Here is a 20,473-nt window from a genome sequence, read left to right on the forward strand (position 1 = left end):
TGTGTGTATTCCAATTTCCACATGCCCATCTACGCACCAATAACTCTTGATTTCCTTGCCTAACAAGAATCTATTCACCTTGGCCTTAAGATTATTTAACAATCCTCTATTTAACAGGCCTCTACTGCCTTCTGAGGCTGAGTTCAAAAGTTGCACTACCCTCAGAGAAATAACACTCTCTGTCCTAAAAGAATGATTCTTAACTTTAAAGCAGTGCCCCCCAGATCTGGATTCACTATAAGAGGAACATACCTTCCATGTCCACCCTGTTAAGATCATTGAGTTCTTATACACTTCAATCATGTCATTTCTCACTGTTCTAAACTCCAGGGAAAATAAGCCCAACTGTCCAACTTATCAGATACTCATTCCAGGTATCATTCTTGCAAACATCCTCTGAACCATTTCCAAAAGATTTACATTTGCCCTTAAATAAGAAGACCAAAACTGGATACAGTAATTCAGCCAAGCACAGAATATGTTCAAGAAACTCAGTAGGTCTGGCAGCATCTATGGAGATTGGAAAAGAGCTAATATTTCGTGTCCAGTAAGACTCTTCTTCAGAACTTCTTACCGGACTCAAACCATTAACTCTGCTTCTCTGTCCAGATGCTGCCAAACCTGCTGAATTTCTTCGACTGTGTTTGTTTCAGATTTTCAGCATCTGCAATATTTTGCTTCTATTCACAATATTTGTGATGCAGTCTCACCAATGTCCTGTATAACTGAAGCACAGTGGGACAGTGGTTAGCACTGCCGCCTCACAGCGCCAGAGACCTGGGTTCAATTCCCGCCTCAGGCGACTGACTGTGTGGAGTTTGCACGTTCTCCCCGTGTCTGCGTGGGTTTCCTCCGGGTGCTCCGGTTTCCTCCCACAGTCACAAAGATGTGCAGGGCCAGGTGAATTGGCCATGCTAAATTGCCCGTAGTGTTAGGTAAGGGGTAAATGTAGGGGTATGTGTGGGTTTCGCTTCGGCGGATCGGTGTGGACTTGTTGGGCCGAAGGGCCTGTTTCCACACTGTAATGTAATGTAATCTAATCTAATCATAATAACTCATAGTAAAGGATCATATTAGCTTCTTGACTCTGTGTTGTACCTGCATGCAGTCTTACGGTCCGTGCACACCAATCAGACTTGGATGCCTGTACAGTGGCTTGGGAAATTAGAGTCAAAATGTGTGGTTTTGTAAAAGCACAGCGGATCAGGCAGCATCCAAGGAGCAGGAGAGTCAACGTTTTGAGCATAGGCCCTTCGTCAGGAATGAAGAGCTTATGCTCGAAACGTCAACTCTCCTGATCCACAGATGCTGCCTCTCCCCGCTTTGCTTTTCTAGCACCATATTTTTTGACTTTGATCTCCAGCATCTGCGGAAAATTAGAGGCAACATAGCCTGCATGCTAATTTACTGTGACTCGAGCACCTGAATACCTTGATCTCTCTGTACCTCAGAATTCTGCAGTCATTCTCCATTTAAGTAATACTTCAATTTTTCATTCTTCCTGCCAATGTGAAAAAGTTGCATTTTACGACATGATGTTCTATCTGCCAGATTTTTGCCCACTCACTCAACTTATCTATATCCATCTGTAACATCTTCTTGACAACATACCTGCCTTGATGTCATCACTCTCCTCATCTAAGTCATTGATATAAATTGTAAAAGGTTGAAGCCTCAGCACAGACACCTGTGGGACCACACTCATCACATCCTGCCAATCAGACACACACCCATACTGTTTTCTGACAACCAGCCAAACTTCCATGTTAGTTTGTTACCCTCATACCAAACATTTTTATTTTTTACTAAAACATTGTTGTGTTGCCTTATGAAATGCCTTCTGGTAATCCAAGTACAGTACATCTACAGGTTCTCTCTTTATCCACAGCACATATTACTCCTTCAAAGAACTCCGATAAATTGGTTAAATTTGATTTCCTTTCGATGAAACCCATTCTGACACTTCATGATTACCTCAGGTTTTTCTTACACACAGCTATAATCTCTTTAATGATCAATTTGAATACCTTCCCCATGACAAATAACTAGATAACTGGCCTATAGTTGCCAATTTTCTGCCCCCTTCTCTTCATGAGTACAGAGATTATGTTTGCTACCTTCCAGTCAGCTATAACCTCGGTCAAAGAGACAATACACAACCACCTGGACAAACAGAGCAGATGACTCAATGAGGAACTAACCAACAAGGACTGCATACTGAAACTATTGGATCTGTGCTTGTTGACGCACTTCATATTCAGCAGCCAGACATATGAACAAATCAATGGGACACCTATGGGCTCATAGCAGAAGCAGTGATACATAGAGTAGAACAATCATTGGATCAGATATGTGGATGACACTTTTGTAATAATTAACAGAACAGAGATTGAGAGCACACACCAGATTATCAACACCATGCTCACAGGGATCAAATTTGCAAGAGAGGAGAAAATTAACAACCAATTCCCATTCCTAGACGTGATGGTAGAAAGAACACAGAACGGGGAATACACAACAAAAGCCACACACGGACCAGATCCTGAATTCCAACAGCAATCCCCTCAAACACACACAAGAGAAGCTGCATTAGAAACCTGTTCAAAAAGGCTACCACACACACAGCATACCCGACTTGCGAAGAGAAGAGGAACACCTCTACAAAGTCTTTGCTCGGAATGAATATCCACACAACTTCTTCCGCAGATGCCTGGCAGATGAACAATGCGACGAGAACATGCCATGATCCAACAGACTAACCACTCTATCTTGCATAAAAAAAGTCTCGGAACTAACAGCTAGACTGCTCCAACCACTCGGATTTATGAGAGCACATAAACCGACAACCACGCTCAGACAACAATTCACCAGAACAAATGACCCACTGAGAGTCAGTTAGACTCAAAACGTCAGCTCTTTTCTCTCCTTACAGATGCTGCCAGATCTGCTGAGATTTTCCAGCATTTTCTCTTTTGGACCCACTACCCACCATGTGCAAGACAAACGTTGTGTACAAGATTTCATATAGAGACAGCACGAAACACTATACAGGACAAACAGACATACAATTAGCAATCCACATTCATAAACATTAACTAGCCACTAAACACCATGACCAGCTGTCCCTAGTATCTATATACACGGGCGACAAGGGCCACAAACTCAACTTGGACACATAACAATAACAGGACAAACCAAACAGAGGATAGCCAGAGAATTCCTAGAAGCTTGGCGTTCATCCAAGGACTCCATCAATAAACATGTTGAGCAATATACTGACCGCTGCAATAAACAACTGGAACCAGCAATCAGAAGCAGTGGGAATGAAACCAAATAAATTCCAACCATCACTGTACATCAGCACTTCAGAGGAGGCTCCACAGTACTGAGGATGTCACCTAGAAAGGGGACGAAATGTCTGCAAACCAAATTCCCAGCTCAGCAAACATACCCAGAACAACTGCAGGTATAACCTCTCCTGAATCTAGAGCATTTTGGAAACTTAACACTGATGCATCAATAACTTCATTAGCAACCTCTTTCACAACTCTAGGCTGAATTCCATCTGGACCCAAAGACTTGTCAGACTGCAGCCCTATCAGTTTGCTTTGTATTACATCCCTGATTATTGTAATTGCATCAAATTTCTCTTTCCTTACCATGTCCTGAACTATAATCATTATTGGAATGCTTTTGTATCCTCTGTAATTAGGACAGGAGAAAGATACATGTTTATTTTACCAGCTATTTTCTCATTCTATTCTATTTACACTCTGTTCTCACTCTCTAGAGGACCAAGACTCAACTTCCTCCTTCTTCTTCCTTATAATACCTGTAGAAGCTCTCTGTGTATATATACACATTCCGAGATAGCTTCCTCTCACATTCTAATGTCTTCCTCCTGGTAGTTTCTACCATCAGCATTCTTTTTATTCAAAAGTTAAAGTGAGTTTGTATTGGAAGAACAGAGGATTCCACAAATGCGAAAATGTGAAAAATTAATAGTTGATGCTTCTTTCTTAAAGTTTTATCTCACTATTGTGGTGGCATGGTGGCTCAGTGGTTAGCACTGCTGCCTCACAGCAGCAGGGTCCCATGTTTGATTCCAGCCTTGGGCGACTGTCTGTGTGGAGTTTGCACATTCTCCCTGTGGCTGCGTGGGTTTCATCCAGGTGCTCCGATTTCCTCCCACAGTCCAAAGATGTGCAGGTCAGGTGAATTGGCCATGCTAAGAATTGGCCATGCTAAATTGCCCATAGTGTTAGGTGCATTAGTCAGAAGGAAATGAGTCTGGGTGAGTTACTCTTCAGAGGGTCGGTTTGGACCTGTTGGGTCAAAGGGCCTCTTTCCACACTGTAGAGAATCTAAATGACAGGGGGTAAATGAGTGGTCTTTGTCAATTCTACTCTGTACACAATGTGAGAAGTTACATGAAGTTATAGCTTTGAAAATTCTTTCGTTGGTAAAAACGAGAGTGTGACTTCCTGTCTCTGTATTCTCTGAATAGCCACCCTGAGACTAGCAAGTCAAAAATAGCAAGTCTAATCATATGCTTTACTACTTCATGGAGCAGTTGGATGTCACTTTTACTGTTGGCTATTCAACACTGGTGATTGTGTCACTTTGTCCATATATTATAAGAACAAATGCCATAGTTGGCAAATTTATAATTGCATATGTTTTTGCAACAAAATTTAACTGTCAATTTTTACCTTGTGTGACATCTGGTAATGAGTTGATTAAATTGTTTTTCTTAAGAAAATCATGAAGTGTCATGTCATTAACTTTCTGAACAGTATTTCAAAATTAGAGGACAGGCAGCAAGATATTAGTGGAGCTTAGGGACCAAAAGGGCATCCAACAAAATGTTACTATCACTTAGATTTTAAAGTTTTACTTGAAAATAACACATTGGAGTATTTAGAATGTTGAATGAATGATTTTGTTGTTGTGTGTACTTTACAGTGAGGGAAACAGTAGGAGTCATAGAGCATGGAAATGGACCGTTCAACCCAACCAGTCCATGCCGACCATAATTCCAAACTAAACTCGTCCCACCTGCCTGCTTTTGGTGCATATCACTCCAAACATTTCTCATTCATATACTTATCCAAATGTCTTTTAAATGTAACTCTAAGTGGTAAATGTAACTGTATCTGCATCCACCACTTCCTCTGTAAATTCATTCACATAAGAACTACTTTCTATATAAAAATGATGCCCCTCATGTCTTTTAAATATGTCTCTTCTCACCTTAAATATGCTGCCTAGTTTTGAAATCACCAACTCCAGGGAAAAGACGGCTGCTATTCATCCTATCTATACCCCTCTTGATTTTATAATCCTCTATAAGATCAAGCCTCAACCTCCTGTACTCCAGTTAAAAAGGTCCCAACCTCTCCGGACTCTCCTTATAACTCAAACGCTCCATATCTGGAACATCTTGGTAAAGCTTTTCTGAGCCTTCACTAGCTTAATAATATCCTTCCTTTAACAGAATGACCGGAACTGGGCACAGTATTCTAGAGCAGGCATCATCAACAAACTGTACATGATAGCTCAATTCCTATACTCAAAGATGTGAGCAATGAAGGCAAGCATGCTAAATGCCTTCTTAACCACATGTCTACAGGTGATGCAAATTTCAAAGAATTATGTACTTAAACTCCTCAATCTCTTTGTTTAACAGTATTTCCCAAGGCCCTGGTTTTAATTGTATAAGTCCTGCCTTTGTTTGTTTTACCAAAATGCAATACCTCATAGTTATGCAAATTAAACTGCATCTGCCACTCCTCAGCCCGTAGATCCAATTGGTCAAGATCTTTTTGTAATCTCAGACATCCTTCTTTACTGTATACTATGTCTTCAATTTAGGTGTCATCCATAAACTTACTAACCATTTTCATCTAAATAACTTATACAAATGGGAAACAAAAGTGGACCCAACACCAATTTGTAGAACATCGTTGGTCACAGGCCTCCAGTCCGAAAAACAACCCTCCACCACCACTCTGTCTCCTGCCACTAAGCCCATTTTGTATCCAATTGGCAAGCTCACCTTGAATTCCATTTGATCTAACTTTACTTATTAGTCTACCAAGTGGTGGTAGATTAGTCTACAATGTGGTCAAGTTATAAACATAAACAAATCCTGGGATCAGCCTTCTGCAGGCTCTTTAAGGGTATGCCTGGTACCTAATAGTGAAGAGTGCACAGCACATATACTATCTATTTGTAACTCTAAATTACTATTTGAGACCTACGTACATCATACAACCATATGCCTGCTGCACATGGCAACTGCTTGAATCAGGTGGACAGATACTTCAGATATATATTTAACTGAGAATCATATACAAGGTGCTTGCACCTAGAGTGCCAGGATGACTAAATGGTCAGTATTGGTCCATAAAAGTTCTAAATTACTTTCTGAGTCATTAATACACTTTTACATCATCAGAACAAGTAACATTAATCCCGATCATTCAACACTTTATACTGAATGTTACGATAAAGTGAGAAAAGTTATTTGTTACTCTATGTGCATATGTGTTAAAACATATTTTCTTTTCCTTTGCTATACTTCCATACACATCGAGACTGTTCAGTCAGGTCTGTTGGTTTACTCACCTATTCATTATTCTGGCTACAATTGATTAACAAAACAGAACTTTGGCTACTAATACAAATCAAACAAAGTAAAGCACAGGGCTCACAGCCTAGCTTCAGTATCACCCAGGAATGGTGAATCCAGCCAAAGGAGTTTCTAATCACTGGGTCCTGGAGACAAGGGCTGGTCACTTTTACAATGATTGTTCTCAGGAGTGGTTACTGCCTGTGCTCACTTTGTTCCCTTCTTTTGTAGGGTTTCAATCAACACAGCATCTGCAGTCATTGTTTTTACCATCAACTAACTGCCAGCTCAAAGTGGAGAGGATCTCCAAGAAAATTGCGCATATTGACACAGACATCTTTATAGGGTGGTTGTTTACTTCTTTTCCTTTGAATACTCTGTAAACCTTGAAGCATTGTATATTATCTCTCCTGTGTCCCTGATGTCTTCACTGCTGACTGCCCATGTGAGCTGCTACTAATTAGCCCACTGTGCAAAGCCTGTCATGTTGCTTATCACTTGAATCCACAGCATCTTGTCAATTGCTACAGTCAGCAAACTTCAAGATTCTTCACTACCAGATTTCATATAGTTTTTCAGAGTCTGGGATCCACACCTTTTTAACACTGAACCATCACATATTAATTAAACTTAGTCACCCCAATCAAAAATAAACAAGAGCCAGTTTCAGGGTTTTCTTGACTGAATGAGAGTGGTGATTTGTTACCAAACATAAGTGACAATAAACACCTGCACAAAACACACGTTTCAAAGAAACTGTTGGGAGAGATATCTGGTGTGGATAGCAAGGTAAAAGCTGATGCAATTTACAGTTTTTTCAAGAGTTGTCGTGTTGAATGACTGACAGCTGAATCCAACTGTTTAGCTGCTATCTTGTTCCCTCTATAATGACAATGCTGCAGATATCCCAAAATTCTCAGTTAACTGCTGCTGTTCTTCCAAGTTGCTGTTCATCAACTAGTTCATCTGAATTTGAGATTGAGAGACAGTGTCTTCCAGTTCTTGTTCACAAATCCATTTTCCTAATCTTTCCTTTACCAGCTGCTGATAAAGGTCCACTTGTATATTCTTATGTCTGCTCATTTTGTTTTCAAATTCTGCAGGTAGCTTTTCATCTCCAACTGTGATATTATCATTCCAAATGTGAGTAAAGCAAGGCATGCAAAATTCTTGACACTTCGTTAAGTTTCAATACCTCTGGTTAAAAATGGCAATTCTCACACAATCCATTTAATATATATTCCATTGAGTTACCTAGACTCGTTAAGGAATCACAGCAGCCATTTTGAATCCTTTTTAAAACCAGTTTCGTCCATTCAAGTTTCAGGTATTGAAATCAAATGATGAATGTTGAGTATTGATAGGCCATTTTCACTATGATCATATCACAAAGTAAGCAACAAATAAGTTGTAGGAGCATCACCTGTGGTTCAATTGTAATACAGCGAAGGAAAAAGAGACTGATTAAGAGAGAAAAAAAAAGACAAAAAGGAACCATAAGAAAGAAAATAAATTTTCAATTTCAGTCATCTCTAACAACAATTCTTTACTGACAGGACTGACTCCTCAGAGGAGTTTGTTCTCTTTCTTGGCTAAATCTCATTTGTTAAAAAAATGTTTTTGCTGTTAGTTCCTAAATTCCTAGAGTTCAGCTGATAATCAAAGTGCAAACAGAGCAGTTTCATGAAACTTGCAAAGAAATACAGATCAAGTTGTAGTTCCTCTCTCTGGAGTGACCATAACAACTGATATGATTCTCGATTCACAGCATCTGTCCTCCTCGTCAAAAGGTATTCCCCACTTTATACATTAATCGTGCCATGTGTGTATTAATTTCACCACTATTTTGACAACAAAATCTGAGCCATTATTTGCTTAAACACAGCAATGTCCTTAAAACTCATAATGGCCCGTTTGTTCTGATGGTCAGATAGTCATAGGAGCAGCACAGGCAGGAGTTGTAAATCCATGCAAGCTCCTGTCTGTGCCTAGAGGAATCCAACATGCAACAGAGTCTGTGAGGATTGTTCAGGAAATTGACAATTCAAATAGACAATTCACCATGTATTTGGAACCTCCAAAAGAAACTATTAAAGACGGAGAATTTGGAGGCTTCCACTTCAGTTAAGAAGCATAGAATCTCTACAGTGTGGAAGCAGGCCATTTTTCCACTTTTAATCCTGCCTACACCTCCAATTCCTCCTTACTCTTCAATCTGCTCAAGAACCTCACCGTTTTAAAAAAAAATTAACTGAGGGATGTGGGTGTCGCTGGATGGCCAGCATTTATTGCCCATCCATAGTTGCTTTTGTGAAGGTGGTGGTGAGCTATCTCTTTTTAATAGAAACCCTACAGTGTGGAAACAGGCCATTCAGCCCAACAAGTCCACACCAATCCTCTGAAGAGCATCCCACCCAGACCCATCCCCTTACCACATCCCTGTAACCCTGCATTTCTATTGGCTAAAACATCTAGCCTACATATCCCTAAACACTATGGGCAATTTAGCATGACCAGTCCATCTAACTTGCACATCTTTGGACTGTGGAAGCTCTGGGGAGTCAGGAGGTGAGTTACTCTCCGTAGTATTCCTTGCATCTGACCTGCTCGTGTAGTCACTGTGTTTTTCCAGTGAGTCCAGTTGAGTTTCTGGTCAATGGTAATCCACAGGATGTTGATAATGGGGGATTTAGTGATGGTAACACCACTGAATGTCAAGGTACAGTGGTTATATTGTCTCTAATTGGTGATTGAACTGAATCATTTATTGTTACATGTATTTAATATACAGTGCAAAGTTAATCCCGAGGCCATGCATTGGCACAGTTCTTTTGACTAAAATCAAACCAAAAATAAAGAAAGACAACTTAAACAGAATCCAGTTTTTCCTTTTCTGCCGCTAGAATCCCACTCCAGCTTCTCCAGCCCACGCCATGTCACTGCCAGTATCCCACTCCGGGTTTCACTCGCCCATGCCATGTCATGCCAGTATCCCACTCCGGCTTCACCAGCCCATGCCATGTCACTGCCAGTATCCCACTCCGGGTTTCACTAGTCCATGCCATGCTGCCGCTAGAATCCTGCTCTGAGCTTTACCAGCCCACACCATGCAATCGCCAATATCCCACTCCAGGTTTCACCAGCTCATGCCATGTCACCACCAGAGTCCCGCTAGAGTCCAGCTTATGCCATTGCTCAGCCAGTATCCCACCCCAGGCTTCTCCAGCTCTTGCCATGCCGCCTCTAGAATCCCACTCTGGGCTTCACCAGCCTACGCCATGTCACTGCCAAAATCCCACTCCTGGCTTCACCAACCTATGCCATGCTGCCGCTCAAATCCTGCTCTGGTCATTACCAGCCCGTGCCATGCCACAGCCAGAGCCCCGCTCTGAGCTTCACCATCTCACGCCATGCCACCAGCAGTATCCCGCTCTGGGCTTCACCAGCCCATGCCATGCCGTCACTAGAATCCCGCTCCAGGCTTCACAGGCCAGCTGACTCTGTAGCTACATTGCCTCTGAAGCCGCCTTCCTACCGAAGAGCTCTCTTTACCAGGTAAATTTAAGTGAAAACTAAAAACAAAGCTGAGAAAAGAAGAAGGGGAAAAAGAGTAAAGATAAAGCAGATGAAGAGGATGAGCCAGGGCACAGGAACCAAAATGATGCCTATTCTGCCACCGCCATCCTGGTTGTGATCATCTTGATGGTCATAGCCCGGCATTTGTATGGCATGAACGGCACTTGTCACTTGTCAGCCCAAGCCAGGATATTATCCAGATCTTGTTGCAATTGAACATGGACTGCTTCAGTATCTGAGGAGTTGCAAATGGTGCTGAATATTTTGCTATCATTGGTGAGCATCCCCGCTTCTAACCTTATGTTGGAGGGAAGATCATTGATGAAGCAGCTGAAGATAGTTGGGCCGAGGTCACTACTTTGAGGAAGTCCTGCACAGATGTCCTGGAGCTGGGATGACTGACCTCCAACATCTATGACCATTTTCCTCTGTCAGGTATGACTCCAACCAGTGGAGAGTTTGTCCACTGATCCCCATTGATTCCAGATTTGCTAGGGCTCCTTGATGCCACATTCGATCGAATGCGGTCTTGATGTCAAGTACTGTCACTCACACCTCACCTCTGGAATTCAGCTCTTTTGTTTATGTTTGAACCAACACTGTAATGAGGTCAGGAGCTGAGTGGCCCCAGCACAGCCCAAAACTGGGCATCACTGAGCAGGTTATTGCTGGGCAGGTGCTGCTTGATAGCACTGTCAATGACCCCTTCCATCACTTTACTGATGATCGACAGTAGACTGATGGGTCAGTAATTGGCCGGGTTTGATTTTTCCTACTATTTTTGTACATGACATACCTGGGCAATATTTCACATTATCAAGTAGATACTAGTGTTGTAGCTGTACTGGAACAGCTTGGCTAGGAGAGCGGCAAGTTCTGGAGCACAAGCCTTCATTGCTATTGCAGGTATGTTGTCAGGGCCCATAGCCTTTGTAGTATCCAGAGTCTCCAACAATTTCTTGATATCATGTGGAGTGAATCAAATTAGCTGAAGACTGGTATCTGTGACATGGGGAGCACTGGAGGAGGCAAAGATATATCATCCAAATGGCGTGTCTGGCTGAAGATTACTGCAAAAGCTTCAGCCTTATAATTTGCACTGATGTGCTGAGCTCTTTCATCATTGAGAATGGGCATATCTGTGAAGTCTCCTCCTCCAGTGAGTCATTTAATAGTTCACCACCATTCATGATGGGATGTGGCAGGATGCAGAGCTTAGATCTGATCTGTTGGTTGTAGGATCCCTTAGCTCTGTGTATCACTTGCTGCTTATGCTGTTTGGTAAGCAAGTAGTCTTATTTAGTGGCTTGACACTTCATCTTCTGGTATGCCTAATGCTGCTATTAGCATTTCCTCCTGCATGCTCCTTTGACCAGGGCCGATCCCCTGGTTTGATGGTAATGGTTGAGTGGGGCATATATCAGGGCATGAGGTTGCAGATTGTGCTGGAGTACAATTCTGCTGCTGTTGTGGCCCTCAGAACCTCACAGTACCCCTTCCTGAATTCTGTATCTACATCCTCCTTCTCCCGAATGAAGATGGATGTGAAGTTCTTATTTAACCCGCTACCAGTGTCTGCCAGTCCCACTTACAAATTGACCCTTTCGTCCCTAATGGGTTGTACTCTTTTCCTGGTTATCCTAATCTGCTTGATATGCTTATACAGTATCTCAGATTCTCCCTAATCTTGCTGACCAGTGCTTTTTCATGCCCCCTCTTTGCTCTCCTAATTGCCTAATTTCCCCACTGCACTTTCTATACTTCACAAGGGCCTCCATTTGTATCTGTTAAAAGTTCCTCTTTGCCTTCTTATCCAGTCCTAAATCTCCAAGCATTCGTTGGGCTTATTACTCCAACATCTCATACTAAAGGGAACATGTTGGGCCTGTACTCACCCCAATCCCTCTTTGAACTTCCCCCTCCCCCACCTCCCATTCTGTAGATTTAGCCAGAAGTAGCTGTTTCCAGTCTACATCTGCCTTATTTTAATAAAGATCTGTCTTCCCCAACTCAAAACTCTTTGATTGCAAACCAATGTTTTCCTTTTCCATCAGAAACGTACACAACGTTGTGGTCACTATCACTAAAATGCTCCCCCATTGTTACCTTAAACATCTTCATTCCATAGAATGAGGTTCAGCACTACACCGTCCCTGTTGGACCTCCCTGATATTAGAGTCTGTCCTGAATATATTTCAAGAATTCTGCCCCCTCTAAATTGTTTATGTAATGACTATTCCAATTAATGCTTGGGAAATTGAAATCTCCTAATATAATTACCTTGTTATTGTTTTTACTCACCTCAGTCAATTGTTTACATATCTGTGCCTCTGATCTCTGCTATGTAAGTCTTAAAAGGTCCCACAAATGCAATATGGATGAATGCTCTCCTTCCGTGTTGTATCATTCTATGATTGTATGTTTGTCTATACTTGAACAGGCAAGGATTAAGCATGCAGTTGGGTTCTATGTGGGACTTTTTTAAAAGATTTCTGTCAATATGCAAAGAATCACCTAAATAAGTTGGGCATCCGTCAATGTTAATGTCAAGTCTAAGCACTTTATATCTGCCTCAGTTACTGTGCTGTCAATGAAGTGCAACGGTTTCAAACTATACAAGGGTGGCACAGTGGCTCATTGGTTAGCACTGCTGCCTTACTGCACTAGGGACCTGGATTCAACTCCACCTTTGGGTGACTGTTGGGGTGGACTTTATACATTCTCCCTGTGCCTGTGTGGATTTCCTCCCACAGTCCAAAGATGTGCAGTTTACATGGATTGCCCACTGCGTTGAGGGTTGTGTAAGCTAGGTGGGTGAGCCACGGGAAATGGAGGGTTACAGGGTGGCGTGGATCTGGGTGGGACGCTCTGTGTGGGCGCGATGAGCCGAATGACCTACTCCCGCACTGAAGTGACTCTATGATTAGAGTGGTGCTGGAAAAGCACAGGAGGTCAGGCAGCATCCGAGGAGCAGGAAAATCGACGATTCGGGCAAAATTCTGTGACTGGATGACTTGTTTACGGTCACTTCTGGGTAAAACACTCGAAGGTTGTAGCACAACCTAACACCAAAACGGCCTCGAATGAACGTTCCTCGAATACACAGTAAAAGTAGCATACTTTCAAAGAACCCCAATTGAAAACGTCGCGTGAGAATTGCATCCTGCTCTGTTGCAGATAGCGGCCCCCACAGGCTGAGCGGTATGGTTAGCGAGCGATTCACTGCAGCAACATCTGGCTGCTGAAACACGGGAAAGGATGTTTCGTCTGGCACACAAAAACACTCAAAGACTATCTGGCGCCTCCGGGCTTGCAATTGTTCCAGTCATGCAATAAGTTTACAACACGCCCTTCAAATTAAAAATAGGCCAGTTTTTCTTTATCACTGCTCTCGAGATTTTCTCAAAAAGGGTGTTAAAAATGTGGGAATATTTTTCATAGGATTTTAACATACCCTTCATGGTGTGAGTGTAAACACAATTAAAGGGCTAGTATTATCCGTGCCTTGAATTAGTTACTAATCATTTTCTGTGAACTGTGCAGTCATAACGTGCTGCTTTATTTCTGCCGGTCTTCATTTTCGTTTGAAAGATGCATTGATGACTGAATGCCCAAAAATGCAATGAAATGCAATCACTGTAAAAAAAATTCGTCTCAAGAAAAAAGGAAAAATATCAATGACGTGTTTTGGGGTCAAACTCCGTTTGCAATCGATGGAATTCTAACGTCTGAACTATAAAATGAACTCAAAACCACTGCAGTTTGTTTCACGTGTAATGTTTTCGGAAATATGGTGGGAACAGTGTTGCTTTCTGACATTCTGGGTATGGTGCATTTAACCCAAGTGATCTTGCCTTAAAAACAAAGTCGTTCATTTTCTAGAGTCCTCTTTCCAAACATATGCTTGTAGCAAGCAGCCTCTGCTCCAGTTGCCAGAGAATGTATTTCCTTCGGTGGGGTTTTTTTCAACTTCCGCCAATCCTCTGCTCCAGCAGACCGATCGCGACTGCGCATCTGGAAGTACAAAGGATTTGAGTCGATAGGGGCCAGTAAGAGTGGTACATAGTTGCCTGAGACTGATACCTACCTGTACTGGCAAAGCAGAGAAACGCGGTATTATGTTTGTACAGTGAAGGATATCACAGACACCACTGGAGCGATATTTCTTTTGGTCAATAGGTGCCTTCTCACTGGAACAAAATGACTATGAAAACAACCAGCAACTTTTATCGCTTAGTCTTAAAAGTAACCTTGCTCCAAATCATCTGGGTCCAGCAGACTTTAGAAGCACCGACTGGCATAGTCAAGTTTCCAGGTGATAACAGCACGAAGACAGACAAGGAAATAGCCGCTGTAAGTGTGGGGAGCCGTTAACTTTATAACGCCTTGCAAATGGCGTTTTATGTTAATTGGTCATTTTCTGTCGCTTACACTACAGCTGCCGAAACGAAGGAAGCGGTTGTTTTTTCCCCCCTCAGTGTCTCCAGGGGAATCAAAAGTTTCTTAAAACTCGAGAGGCGAGATCACAATGGAGCTTGATAACATCTGTTGGTTTTGGCAAGGCAGGGTCCTTGCAAGTAGACAAAACAAAACAATTTATAGATAAGCGGAACCTCATACATTGTTTATGTAAGAGCTATCTAATAGCTTCGTAATAGGATTAATCTTATATTTAAATAAATACATGGGGGCATCAAAAGTTTTTAAAAATGTATAATTTGACACAAAACAAATAGAACAAATGCTATGTTTCCTTATGTGTATAGTGTCTAAAGCATATGTTTCAAAACATGTATTGTCGTTAAATTAACATTGTACTTTGGACGCCAATCTATTGCCGTAAATCAATGAGCTGAAGACCCTGAAAGTTTGTGGGTAATGTAATGGTGTTTGTGCTGAGAAAACGATGGCAGAAGTCCAAGTGCCTCTAGGACTACAGAAACACATTATGTCTTTCTGCAGATTATTAGCCAATGAAGTTGGCTTTTGGAGTATCAAGTTATGAATACGTTTGAAAACATTAGTTTCAATTACAAGACAAGTTTCAAGAAATTAACTCAAGAAAATCAGAACACATGTTTGACTTATTAATTCCTTCCAACACAAAATTAGTGCAAAATGAAATTTGCATTGTAAATGAGAATTATAATCCAGACTGTAGGGGGACTCCATGATATATGGGATAAAACGGTCAACCTTTTGAATCCATATGCTGCATTTCTTAACAAATGACAACAAAGTTTGCTATAAGTACAACAAACCAGAGAATCAGAGCATTTTCAACTAATGTCTGAATCAAATTCTTTAATGTTTTACCCATACAAATGTATTTCTTTATGTTTTATACCAGTTATACTTGAATAAATTCTACGGATGCCCTAAAGAAAGGTGTGATCTTGTGGTGCTGTCAGACACACTGAAGAAGATGCAGAAATTTTTTGGATTGCCACAGACTGGAGAACTGGACAGTGAGACAGTAAATGTGATGAAGAAACCACGATGTGGAGTTCCTGATGTAGCCAATTACAACTTCTTCCCACAGATGCCCAAATGGGAGAATAAGCAAATAACTTACAGGTAGGTGTGTATTAACGTGTGGAGTTTTGTTCAATGGTTTTTTTTATCAAAGTAACCGATTGGTAAGGATTTCTGTTGGAATTATTTTAATATGCTGCAGGGAATCAAAAATGGCTTCTGATTGTTGTATTACTCCATGTTATTCCAAAATTGTTTTTATTAAGTTAGGTACTAATTATTTTATTAAAGGTGTAATGAAAATTATAACAGAAAACAATAATAACATGTTTAAAGCAAGAAATGATCAAATATTATCTGGATTTCTTCCTGAAGTAAGAACAAGAACAATTTTCAGTAAATATCTGAAGTAAACCAGATTATTTACAGGGCTCTGACTGTGAAAGAATGTTCATTTGAAATTTTGCAGAAATATAACACTTATCCAGAGACTATATTGCAAGTAAATAGAATCCCTACAGAGTGGAAGCAGATCATTCAGCCCACTGAGTCCAAATCAGCCCTTCCCACTCAGACTCACCCCATCCCTGTAACCCTAATTTTCCCAAGGTTAATCCACCCAACCTGTATATCTCTGGACAATATGGGCAGTTTTGTATGGCCAATCCACCTAACCTACACATCTTTGGATTGTGGGGGGAAACAGCAGGAGCTGTGGGGGGAAACAGAGGAAACCGAAGCAGACACTGGGAGAATGTGCAAACTCCAAACAAATAGTCATCCGTGGGTGGAATTGAATCTGGGTCCCTGGTGCTATGAGGCAGCAGTGCTAACCACTGAGCCAATGTGAGCATTCCAGCTAGAAGGGAGATAATCAGACATTTTTGAGTGAAAAGAGGTATTACGATGAGTCTGTGCACTGTCACCAATATTATTCACTCTGTACGCATTGAATAAATATACTTCTCAGACAGGGTTATGAATCTGTTGAATTCTCTACTCCAGAGTACACTGAAGGCCAAAGCACTGAATAAATTTAAATTAGAAAGGGGTTATAAGGAGCAAGCAGCAGCGTGGAGTTGAGGCTGTGATGAGATCAGCCATGACCATGCTAAAAGGCAGAACAGCTCAAGGGACTGATTTGCCTACTTCTGTTCTTAGTTCTTAAATAGAGAATTAAATATCCTTCCATGGATAATAAATCTGGCAAAAATATAACATACTGTGGTGTGCTGATTACACAACATATTGCAGAATTGAAAGAGGTCCTACAAAGTATCATGAAGACAGTAAAATTGAAATTTAGGCTATGGATTGTGTATGAGCATCAAAAAGATAAAAGAAACAATGTTACTTAGATGGAGTACAAACATACCAGAGTGAAGATCGAAGTTGATGGTGTCACACTAGAATAAGTAGATACTTGTCTGTATTTGCTAAATGACAGATGTGATGCAGAAGTGACAATACGAATAGGTAGACAGTAATTTTATAAAGGTGAAGGCTTTGTTCACGTCATGAAAACTTGAGTTTGTACCAAGAAAGGAACTCTCAAAATGTTACATTCTATCCTGTTTCCTGTATGCCTAAGAAAGCTGGATAAAGCTCCACATAAAGACCTATGGAGGAAAATGGAGAGTTTGAAATATGACTGCTGAGATATAAGCTAAAAATTGCATGTAAAGACCATAAGATAAATGAAGAGGAAGTTGAAGTTAAAACAGCTGAAAAAACTCTTTAAAAAGTGATATCCAAAAAACAAAATGTTGCTGTTGCAGCCTTTTGGTCAAGGTGAAAAGCTGCAGGGATAATCTTAGAGGGCAAAAGATAAGACAGCGGAAAGAGAAGTCAATGTGGTATTTCAATGATGGATGCCACAGAGCAGTTACAGACAAGTAACAGTAAATTTGTGAGGATGGTGCAAGACAGACAAACATGATGGACCACAACTGGAGCTCTCCTGGCAACAGTGGCCAAGAGCAAAAGTAGCAAGATGAACTCATGAAAAATATCTACCGTTAAGGCAAAAAAAAATTGCAATGAGCAATGTGCCAAAAAGGATTTTATTTTCTTAAAATAGATCATTGTATCACTGTAAGCATGCCTCCAATAGGAGTTATGAGAGAGGTTTCTGCTATTACTCCCTTACATTGAGGCTTATGCATGTCAGCTGAGTTTCTGCTGCTTTTTGCTCACAGGATTTTGGGATACACCTACGATCTGGACTCTGAGACAGTGGATGATGCTTTCGCTCGGGCCTTTCAGGTATGGGCTGCCGTGACGCCACTGAAATTTTCAAGGATCTTTGATGGAGAAGCGGACATCATGATCAACTTTGGTCGTTGGGGTAATAATTGTCTTACTTGAAATGTAACATAGATGACAAATCCATGTTGTATTATATTCAATATGGGTTTAAGCCAGTGGTATCTAAATGGGAGTTTTACAAGATGCTTCCATATAAGAACACTTGATACAAGCATTTGTCAAACACTTTGTATTTAGCGGATGTTTTGGAGCCAAACCTTTTAGAGTATAATCCTTGCATGACCAGTGGAATTGTGACTGCCAATGTCCACCAGCACTGCAGTTTTCAGTATCACAGGAGAGGATCTACACAATATGGATGCAAACACTAATCTGGGTGCCTCTGCAAATGTATCTGGAAGTTTTAGTTTCCATTTTCCATTAGAAAGTGCTGCCCACATCCAACCTCAGTCAAGTTCAAAAGTAAAATTCTGGAGTTGCTGGAAATCTGAAATAAAAACAGAAAATGCTGGGAATGTGCAGCAGGTCAGGCTGCATTTGTGGAGAGAGAAAGAGAGTTAATTTTCAGGTCCAGCCAAATTTTCCATGGTCCCCATGATAAGGAGTTTTTAGATGTATTCTGTGTGACTGCCTGTGTGTGTCTGTTTGGGAAGGGAGGTGGGGTGTATACAAAGGGTGACAAACCTGCTGGCTTAGATTCTAGAGGTGGAGGCCAGTATGTCTGACCTTCCCATGGGTTTTCATTGATATCGTCAGTTGTACTATATCTCGAAGAATAAGCACTACTTCAAACTGATTTTGTTCGTGTGGGGTTGATGTAGGTTTTGTCCAAAATGGAAATGCCAAAAGTTAGTTACACCAGAGTCTTTGCCAGCTATTTAGACATCTCTTGATTGCCATGTTGAATTATGGTGGTAGACGAGCTGGGGCATAAAGAATTTCAGTCTATTCATATTCATCTATAGAACAACAGAAAAATTATAACACGAAGAGTCCACTTAGCCAATTGTGCCTGTACTGGCTGAATAAACTAGCCACCGATTCTAATTCATTTACAATTGCTTGTTCCTTAGACCACCAGATTCAAATGATTGCCTGTTATCCAATCTATGCCAACCTTTCCAAATATTTTTCATTCAGTTTATTGAATTTGCTTGGACTTCTTTTCTCAACAATTTGGTTGCTTTGTGTCATGGTTGATTGAGCCATGATTGAGCCAGCATGAGCAAATACCTCCTCCCACTGCTGTTGGTAACTGGTCCACTAGTGCCAACTTGTTCACTTAGAACATAGAACAGTACAGCACAGGCCCTTCAGTCCTCGATATTGTGACAACCTCTTATCTCACTTAAAGATCAAACTAATCTACATATCCTTCATTTTGCTATCCTCCATGTGCCTATCCAAGAGTCAATTTAAATGTCCCTAATGCATCTGACTCTACTACCACTGCTGGCAGTGCATTCCACACACCCACCACTCTCAGTGCAAAGAACCTGCCTCTGACATCTCCCCTAAATCTCCTTCAATCACATTAAAATTATGCCCCCTCATGATAGCCATTTTCACCCTGGTGAAAAATGTCTGGTTATCCACTCTATGCCTCTCATCATCTTGTACACCTCTTTCAAGTTTCCTCTCATCCTTCTTCCCTCCTATTACAAAAGCCCAAACTCTCTCAACCTCTATTCATTACAGAAATATGGCTCAGGGATGGGCAAGACTGGCAGCTTAATGTTCCAGGATACAAATGCTACAGGAAGAATGGAAAGGGAGCCAAGAGAGGAGGGGGAGTGGCTTTTTTGATAAGGGATAGCATTACAGCTGTGCTGAGGGAGGATATTCCCAGAAATACATCCAAGGAAGTTATTTGGGTGGAACTGAGAAATAAGAAGGGGGTGATAACCTTATTGGGATTGTATTATAGACCTACTAATAGTCAGAGGGAAATTGAGAAACTATTTTGTAAGGAGATCTCAGCTATCTGTAAGAAATAGGGTGGTTATGGTAGGGGATTTTAACTTGCCAAACATAGACTGGGACTGCCGTAGTGTTAAAGATTTAGATGGCGAGGAATTTCTTAAGTGTGTACAAGACAATTTTCTGATTCAGTATGTGGATGTACCTACTAGAGAAGGTGCAAAACTTGACCTACTCTTCGGAAATAAGGCAGAGCAGGTGACTGAGGTGTCAGTGGGGGAGCACTTTGGGGCCAGCGACCATAATTCTATTAGCTTTAAAATAATGATGGAAAAGGATAGACCATATCTAAAAGTTGAAGTTCTAAATTGGAGAAAGGCCAATTTTGACGGTATTAGGCAAGAACTTTCAAAAGCTGATTGGGGGCAGATGTTCGCAGGTAAAAGGACGGCTGGAAAATGGGAAGCCTTCAGAAATGAGATAATGAGAATCCAGAGAAAGTATATTCCTACTGGGGTGAAAGGAAAAGCTGGTAGGTATAGGGAATGCCGGATGACTAAAGAAATTGGGGGTTTGGTTAAGAAAAAGAAGGAAGCATAT

General features: G+C 41.2%; 1 protein-coding gene across 1 annotated transcript in view; it reads left to right on the forward strand.

The window, feature by feature from the left end:
• The first annotated feature begins 14,183 nt into the window (after nucleotides 1-14,183).
• mmp2 (matrix metallopeptidase 2) overlaps nucleotides 14,184-20,473 on the forward strand; it is a 30,725-nt gene continuing 24,435 nt past the window's right edge. The window contains exons 1-3 of the mRNA XM_043707012.1: nucleotides 14,184-14,563; nucleotides 15,561-15,787; nucleotides 17,884-18,032. Of these exons, the coding sequence (XP_043562947.1) occupies nucleotides 14,411-14,563; nucleotides 15,561-15,787; nucleotides 17,884-18,032 (529 nt within the window). The 5' untranslated portion in view covers nucleotides 14,184-14,410. The remainder of the gene's footprint in view (nucleotides 14,564-15,560; nucleotides 15,788-17,883; nucleotides 18,033-20,473) is intronic.

This window comes from Chiloscyllium plagiosum, chromosome 17, assembly GCF_004010195.1.
Source record: "Chiloscyllium plagiosum isolate BGI_BamShark_2017 chromosome 17, ASM401019v2, whole genome shotgun sequence".
Lineage (NCBI taxonomy): Eukaryota > Metazoa > Chordata > Chondrichthyes > Orectolobiformes > Hemiscylliidae > Chiloscyllium > Chiloscyllium plagiosum.